The 8,815-nt window shown below is 49.5% G+C and overlaps 1 protein-coding gene across 1 annotated transcript; it reads right to left on the bottom strand.

Annotated features, from left to right (window-relative positions):
• Nucleotides 1-2,802: 2,802 nt before the first annotated feature.
• Nucleotides 2,803-8,559, bottom strand: LOC133774534 (uncharacterized). The gene is given in 2 exon segments (XM_062212308.1): nucleotides 2,803-7,736; nucleotides 7,815-8,559. Coding segments are annotated over 2 exon segments (5,211 nt in total). The 5' UTR covers nucleotides 8,466-8,559; the 3' UTR covers nucleotides 2,803-3,176.
• Nucleotides 8,560-8,815: the final 256 nt, after the last annotated feature.

Raw genomic sequence — 8,815 nt, 5'->3', positions numbered from 1 at the left:
TAGTTATCTTAATGAGAAAGCCCCAGAGGCCTAAAGGGTTAAATACTTGTAAAATCCTACAGGTGCTTTCAAAAATACTGTGAAGTAAGCAAGTGCCTCTTGTTGGTTGATGAGTTTATAATTTTAAACATGGCGACTTAAAGTCTTTTGTCATCCATAGTTATATATGATGTGCTGCTCATAAAACTAAAGCATTGTCGGTTCTGTGTTTAGCTGTCCTCCTATAGGTTCCTATGGACTTTTTCCAGCCACTTTTATTGTATTCAGTACTTTGGGATGGATCTGTAAACAGATGAAGCCAATAATGTATGAACAGTACCAACTGAGAGAAAGTATGGTTAACTGAGGTTACTAAAAACAAAAAGCAATTCAAATCAATTGGCAATCTACAAAAAGAGTTAAAGATTCTAAAAGCTATTATTAAAATTGCTATATTGGTCTATTATGCTATGTTATATGTGTGTACATATTGTATGTCCACATGGGGAAATTTTATTAAGAGTTTTATTTTAAATGGCTTATAGATAAGATTGTCCATAAATTTAAGCTGCTAAAATCAATCAAAGATACATTTTAATTTGTGGGACCTGAATCTGTGTATCATACGTTTTAAACGTGTTGGTAGAAAGAAACTAAAAACATTTTATATGGTTGTGCTTAAGTTTACTGGTTAAACAAACTACACCATGTTAGATATTTAAGAGGTGTTTTCAAATACATGATTCTTAAAATTTATAGAAGGCATTGGACCTTCTGGTAAATGTTTTCTTAAGTTGTTATCTAATGGTTGAAAAGGTTTGCTAAGTATTCATGTGATATTGCTATTCATGTAATATTGCTATTGTCAGCAAGCGATCTAGGACTTGCTCCCTCATTTCTCCATTCTCAGCCCAACTTGTTCTTTCATTTCTCCATTCTCTTCAACGTAGGAAACTAATTCTATTATAAAGGAATCGGTAGGATGCACAATTTAATCTTTAGACCTTATAAAAGAGATGGCTAACATTTTTCTGTAATAGCATAGCCAAAATAAGAACTTAAATAATAATCTCATAGCTAGATTCACTTCGCCATCAGCGAAGTATACAGTAAGTACAAAAAACCTCCCTTTCAGAACAAAGGGAAAGAAAGTGTTAAAGTGAGAATATAATTTTCCTCATGGGTATTGTCTACCTTAGAAAAACTACTACAGAACATGCCTGTGACTATAGACTTGTAGTTCAGGCCACCGAAGATTAGAGATGGGACACGGGCACTCCCTTGACTTGCATCCTCTGGTCTGCTTTAACACAAACCAGGAGGAAAAGAAAGCTCGGCATCAGAAGCAATGGGTGGCAGGCCTATTAATGGCTGATCTGTACAGTGATCTGCCCTCAAGGAGACCCAACAGGCCAGTCCACTGCAGTGGCTTTCAATGTGGTAAGCCTGGGCTTCAGCAGAAGTCAGCTTGTGAAGAGCCCTGCCAGCTCTGCCAAGAGTTAGATCACTGGAAATGGACCTACCCTGGAGTCGAAGGATGCCCAGGTCAGAGCCACAGATCTTATTGGCTCTAAGCTGAAAAGCCCTTCACTCAGCCCAACTTCCAAAGTGACCACTGCAGCTGAGGGTATGGTCAAATAGGGTCAGCAACATTGCAGGCAGAACTGTAAATTTCTTGTTAGAGATGCCCCCTGCTTTACCTGGCCAGCTCTCCTCCCAGGCCAGCCAAGTAATGAAAGTCAACAGAGTGCCTTTCCCTAGGAGGTTCACACCTCCCTTAGGATATACCCCATGTGAAGAGATAGATAGGCCTGGGCCTCTGAATTTACAAGGCCTAAAGCCCACCAGATTATTATCAAGCCCCTTCTATCAGGTTCTATTTGCCTCTCAATTAGAAAAATTACTTGTAGCTTAGCACCTTTCTTAGCTCCTCTAATAATGATTCTGTCCTTTGTTCTAGGCCCTGTCTAGTGCACTTGGGCCTCATTCCTTTGTAATCATAACCTCTACTCTACCACCAATGGCTCTACTCCCAACCTGTGTGTACTGATGGTCCTCTTCCCCACTTAATGCTGTATAATTGTTCAAATCTGGTAAATGCCACTCTTAGGATCATTGGTTACTGTCCTCACTCTGTCTTTTATGACCTTGTCTAAATATGATCAGAGTCGGCAAACTTGGAAGGCTTCCATAGCCTTGGCAACTCATGACGACAGCCTAGGATGGTTCCTGGCGCCATAAACTAGAGTGTCAATTTGTTGGGTCAACAACAGGAGTCACTGTGCACTTGCTCCTCATGTGGGATCTCTGTCCTTAATGTGCTGTACATTTTGATTTAATGCTATAACTAGTACTCAAACAGTATGTTTCACTTTGTGTTTCTATTGTAGGACCTCTCAGTTGCAGAGATGCCCACTTGCTCGGGAGGACGCCCAAAGATCCAGACTCCAGACCAGTTGATGCAAAAAGCACGAGGTTTTTATTGTACGTTTGCGCAAACGGGCCCCCACCTCAGGCAGTGAGGAGCCCTGAGCGGCAGTTTCACACAGGTTATATAGGCAACGAATTAGCATATTCCTAATGCGCATGCATAGGATTGGTCAGTTCAGAGAGACCATTAGCATATGGGATGCAGTGGCAACACGGGATTGGCTGGTTCGGAGGGACAATTAGCATATGGGATGCAGTGGCAACACGGGATTGGCTGGTTCGGAGGGACAATTAGCATATCGGAGAGTGCTGAGGGAGAGTGCTGAGGAGAGTGCTGAGGAGAGTGCTGAGGAGAGTGCTGAGGAGAATGCTGAGGAGAGTGCTGAGGGAGAGTGCTGAGGAGAGTGCTGAGGAGAGTGGCAGCTCTGCTCTGGGCATGCCTAGAGGTTCTCTGAAGGGGATTGACTTTTCCTTCCCAGAGAACGTCCTGCCCGCTGGACTCTGGGGAACATCTAACCTCTTAAGAAGCCCCTGATATCTGCCCAGGCCTAGTTTCTTGTCCCTCTCCCCCATAAGGGTCCTTCATTCCCTCCTTTTCTTTTTGCAAAGATTTTAATCCTAAAATCTATTGGACCGGCCTGGGGAGAGCCTGCCTCACTGGAGGGAGGGAACTCTGTTCTTGCTGGACTGGGTTGGGTTCCACGTTAACAATTGTGGAGCATGGGGATTGGAAAAACAATGGGGAAAGGCCAGGAACATCACAAATATTAAACAGTTTTTGAAAGTCTTAGCTTGAGTGGGTTCTGAGTGCGCTGGAGCTTCCATTTGGCTGGTCTGTCCGGATCCTCGGGGCCCTGGGGAGGTGGTGCTCGCTTCACGTGTGAGGCGTGGACCCAAGCAGCGATTCCGTCGACCTTGAGAGCGGTGGGAGTTGTCAACAGCACAGTGAAGGGGCCTTTCCACCGGGGCTCTAGAGTCTTAGATTGGTGCCTTCGGACATACACAGCATCACCGATTTGGAAAGGATGTGGAATGGTTGTCGTCTTGGGTTGGTAGGCTGCTGCAAGAGGTTTCCAGACCTGGTTCTGGATGATCTGGAGTGCTCTCAACCGGGCCTGTAACTTAGGGGCATCGGCAACGGAGTCACTGACAAGGTCAAGCAAGCCTGCTACTGGTGGGGGCCCTCCATAAAGGATTTCGTATGGCGTCAGCCCACAATGAGAGGGCGTGTTTCGGACCCGGAACAACACCATAGGGAGGAGTTGGACCCAGTCTTTAACACCAGTCTCCAACGCTAATTTGATCAAGGTCTCTTTAATTGTTCTGTTCATTCTTTCTACCTGTCCTGAACTTTGGGGTCTATAGGCACAGTGCAATTTCCAATTTATGCCTAATGCTTTGGCCACCAACTGACTTACCTGGGAGACAAACGCTGGGCCATTGTCGGACCCGATTACCTTAGGCAAGCCGAACCGGGGGAAGATCTCCTCTATGATCTTCTTGACGACCACCTGGGCAGTTTCCCGTTTTGTGGGGAATGCCTCAGTCCATCCGGAGAAGGTGTCTACAAAAACTAGAAGATACTTATTCCCATAACTGCCCGGCCTTATCTCAGTGAAATCGACCTCCCAGTTGATTCCTGGTCGGTCTCCTCTTACCCTAGCTCCCTCCGGGAGCTTGAGGTGTCTGGCATTTACCTTGGCACACGGAACACAGGATTCAGTCACCTGCTGGACTAAAGAGTCAAGTCCGGGGATGTAATAAGACTGCCTATCTTCCTGTAAGGCTGCTTTTAGCTTTTTGTGTCCCAAATGAGTCCATTGATGGAGGCTGGTAATTATTTCTTTAGCCAATTGGTGTGGCAGGACTATTTTCTCTCCGAGCCTCCAAACCCTTATTTGTTCATCATACTCTGCACCGAGCCGCTGGATCGTATCTAAGTCTTGGTCCGAATAGAGGAAAGGTGGTTCCCTCGATACTTGGGTGGGCTCAATTGTCTTTAACGGGAGCACCTGTTGGCTCAGGGCTGCCGCCCTAGCGGCCTCGTCTGCCATCCTGTTTCCCCTTGCTACGGGGTCGTCTCCTCGTTGGTGCCCGGGGCAATGAATTATACTCAACATTTTGGGCAGGAACAGGGCCTGTAGAAGATCTAGGATTTCCTGCTTATTTTTAATGTCCTTGCCTGCTGAGGTTAAGAGGCCCCTTAGCCGGTATATCTCCCCATGTACATGGGCAGTGGCGAAAGCATACCGACTGTCTGTGTAAATGTTGACCTTTTTGTCTTGTGCCAGTTTTAAAGCTTGAGTTAAGGCTATGAGCTCGGCTTTTTGAGCAGAAGTTCCAGGCTTTAAGGCACTTGACCAGATAACAGTTTTTCCATCCACCACCGCTGCCCCAGCCCTCCGCTCACCGTTCTGTAGAAAGCTGCTCCCATCCGTGAACCAGGTCATTTCGGCATCCGGCAGAGGCTGGTCGGTTAGGTCTTTTCGGGTGCCGTGGGCCTCAGCCAGGATTTGATGACAGTTATGGATTACCTGGGCCTGGGGCCCCAGTTCCGGGAGCAGGGTGGCCGGGTTTAAAGAGGTGGCAGTCCCAAACCGGACCCGCTCTGAGTTTAATAACATAGTCTGGTAATGAGTTATCCGAGCATTTGAGAGCCACCGATCTGGTGGCTGGCGGATAACTGTCTCCACAGCATGAGGTGCCACTATGGTGAGAGGTTGGCCTAGAGTCAATTTATCCGAGTCTTTCACCAGAACTGCCACGGCCGCTATCATGCGGAGGCACGGAGGCCAGCCGGCCGCTACATTGTCTAGCTTTTTTGAAAAGTATGCCACCGGCTTTTTCCAGGGTCCAAGCATTTGTGTTAGCACTCCCTTCGCCACTCCCTTATTCTCATCCACGTATAATGTGAAGGGCTTGGTCATATCAGGGAGGCTCAGGGCTGGGGCTGACAATAGGGCCTTTTTTATGTTGTCAAACGCCCGCTGTTGCTCTTCTCTCCATTGAAAGGGAGCATTGGACTTCGTGAGGGGGTACAATGGGGCTGCCAGCTCCGCAAACCCAGGAATCCAAAGGCGGCAGAATCCCGCACTCCCGAGGAATTCCCGCATCTTTCTGGCATCGGTGGGGGGTGGAATTAGAGCAACCACCCTTTTTCGGCTCTCTGTCAGCCACCGTTGCCCTCCTTCTAGGAGGTAGCCTAGGTAGGCCACCTGTTTCTGACATATTTGGGCCTTTTTCGCGGAGGCTCGATAGCCCAATTCCCCCAGTCTCTGTAGCAGGGCCCCGGTACCTTTTAGGCAGTCCTGCTCAGTTTCAGCGGCAAGGAGGAGGTCGTCCACATATTGCAGGAGGACCAGGTCTGGATGGTTGACTCGGAAGTCGGCCAAATCTAGGTGCAGAGCTTCGTCAAACAAGGTAGGCGAGTTTTTAAATCCTTGGGGCAACCTTGTCCAGGTGAGTTGTCCTGAAAACCCGGTCTCTGGGTCTTTCCACTCAAAAGCAAAGATGGATTGGCTCTGAGGGCTCAGTCTTAAACAAAAGAATGCATCTTTTAGATCTAACACAGTGTACCATACGTGGGTCGGAGGCAAGGTACTTAGCAGATTGTAGGGGTTGGGCACTGTGGGATGCATATCCTCCGTTCTCCTATTAACCTCCCGCAAGTCCTGTACCGGGCGGTAGTCACCCGTACCAGGCTTCTTTACTGGTAGTAGGGGGGTGTTCCAAGGTGAACGACAAGGTTTTAAAATGCCTAGGTGTAACAGTCTCTGGATATGTGGCCGGATACCTTCCTTAGCTTCCTTGCCCATCGGATATTGACGAACTGACACGGGAATGGCCGTGGGCTTCAGATCTATGATCAAGGGAGGCCGGTTGATGGCCAGCCCTATTCCCGCAGTCTCTGCCCAGGCCTGAGGAAAATCTGTGAGCCACTTGGGGTCCATGGGAGCCATGGTGGACGAGGGCCTCTCGAATAATCGGTGTTCGTCCTCCAAGCGTAGTGTTAATACCTGGAGGGGCCGCCCTCCTGAGTCTGTGATGGTAGCTCCTTTCTCATGGAAGTGAATTTGGGCTCCTACCTTCGAGAGTAGGTCCCTGCCCAGGAGGGGGTAGGGGCAGTCTGGCACTAGTAAGAACGAGTGTGTCACAAGTCCTGTACTTAACTGGACCTCTCGATTGGTTGTCCAGCGATATAACTTCCCTCCAGTTGCCCCCTGAACCCAGGAAGTCTTGGAGCTTAAAGGCCCTTTTTCTGAAGTCAGTACCGAGTGCTGGGCTCCCGTGTCAATCAGGAAGGTTACCGGTCTGCCCCCCACTTCAAGGGTTATCCTGGGCTCAGGGGGGGGCTCCTGGCCCTGACTCACCTAGTCGTCTTCTTCCAGGGACAGGATTGGAACTGGTCTCTTCTTTGGTCCCTGTGTTTTCTTCGGGCAGTCTTTGACCCAGTGTCCTCTTTCTTTACAATAGGCACATTGATCTCTTTCCACCCGAGGCTTTCGTTTGTCTCCCAAGTCCCTATTCTGTCCTGGTCTACTCCTTTCTGTATCCTGCACTACGGTGGCCAAAATTCTACTAAGCTCTCGATTACGTCTTTTGTCTCTTTTGTCTTCCCTTTCCTCCTGCTCCTTGCGGATCCTTTCCTCCTTCTCCTCTCGGGTCTCCCTTTTGTTGTAAATCTTTTCTGCCTCCTTCATTAAATCTTGTATAGTATACCCCTGAAGCCCCTCTAGCCGCTGCAATTTATTGCGGATGTCCGGCGCTGACTGTCCTATAAAGGACATGATTACATCTCCCTGCCGGTCCTCTGCCAGGGGGTCAAACGGGGTGTACATACGGTAGGCTTCCATTAATCTTTCTAGGAAGCCTGCCGGCGTTTCCTCAGCCCCCTGTACTACTGCACGTACCTTGGCCAAATTGGTGGGGCGCTTTCCAGCCCCTCTGAGACCCGCAAGGAGAATCTGGCGGTAAAGACGAAGTCGCTCCCTACCAGCAATGGTGGTGTAGTCCCAATCAGGACGGGTTAAGGGAAACGCCTCCTCGATTTCGTTTGGCAGTAGGGTCGGTCGGCCATCTGCTCCAGGGACGTTTTTCCGTGCCTCAAGGTAGTCGCGCTGCTTTTCCTCAGTAGTGAGGAGGGTCGGCAGAAGCTGCTGACAATCATCCCAGGTGGGCTGATGAGTCAATAAAATTGACTCGATCAGCCCAGTCAGAGCCTGGGGGTCCTGAGAGAAAGAGGGGTTATGGGTTTTCCAATTGTAAAGATCGGAAGCAGAAAATGGCCAGTACTGCATCTGGCCAGCCACCGAGCGAAGAGGAAAAGCCTGCGAAGTCCAGACGCTTCCCGAGCCCCCTGCCTGCCCCCAACGGAGGCGCAGGCGGCTGGAGGGCGGGGAAGGCGCTGAGACTTCTTCTCCTGCCCTCGTGGAATCAAGGGGTGGTGCAGAAGGTTGCACATCCCGCTCTGGTTGTTGTGGGGGTTCCTGCGGGGGAGCAGGCTGGCCGGGAAGATAGGGTGGGGGAGAGTCAAAGAGCAGAAAGTCCTGATCAGCCGGAAGAACCGGTGGCTTGTCAGGTTTTGGATCTCGAATCTCCTTCAGAGGGTATAGGGAGGAGGTTGGCACAACCGGGATAGGAGGAGGGGGTAACGGGGTACGTATGGGCTCCGTCGGGAAGGAGAAGGGTTCTATCCAGGGAGGGGGGTTACGTGAAAGATCCTCCCACGTGGTAATGTAGGGCACCTGATCAGGGTGTCCATCGGATCCTGGCTGAAAGACTCGTTCCTTAATCTGTAAAATAATATCGAGGTTAAAAGTGCCGTTCCTTGGCCAGCCGACCTCGAAGGCCGGCCACTCTGAGGAACAGAATTTTGCCCATTGTTTCCTTTTAACCTCCAATGAGAGGTGGCGCGCGCGTTCTCGAACGTCCTTCCAGTGATCTAGAGTGAGACTTAAAGGGGTGGTTATTTGTTGACCCATGCGTACAAGGATTTCAGCCCAAACAAAAAGAACAGCCAATGCACAGACATATACAGTAAGCAAGACAAAACACATGGCTAGGACAAATCGAACGCTATTGCGCTATTTTTGGGAGCGGCTGCCTGACCAGCCCTCCCCGGGAAGGAGGGAGACTTGGTCTCCGACCCACCTCCAGACCACCCCGGTGCATCTTCCGGGGGAACAGACCGAGGGTTTCCCCTCATAACCCGGAGCGTCCTCCGGGGAACGGACCAGGGGTTGCTGGGCACGCCTGCCTCCCCCACTGGTCCCACAGAGTCAGGTCAGATACTGGCCAGTCAGAATAGTTCAGTCAGAATCCAGTCAGAATACTCAAGACAAAAAACAACAGACAGAAAACACTTAATTATACCTCCAACTGGTCCTGCAGAGAATGGGTCTGAGGG

Source organism: Lepus europaeus, chromosome 15, assembly GCF_033115175.1.
Source record: "Lepus europaeus isolate LE1 chromosome 15, mLepTim1.pri, whole genome shotgun sequence".
In the NCBI taxonomy this organism is placed as follows: domain Eukaryota; kingdom Metazoa; phylum Chordata; class Mammalia; order Lagomorpha; family Leporidae; genus Lepus; species Lepus europaeus.
Note: the sequence above shows the minus strand (reverse complement) of the source record. Positions and strands in the feature narration are given on the sequence as shown.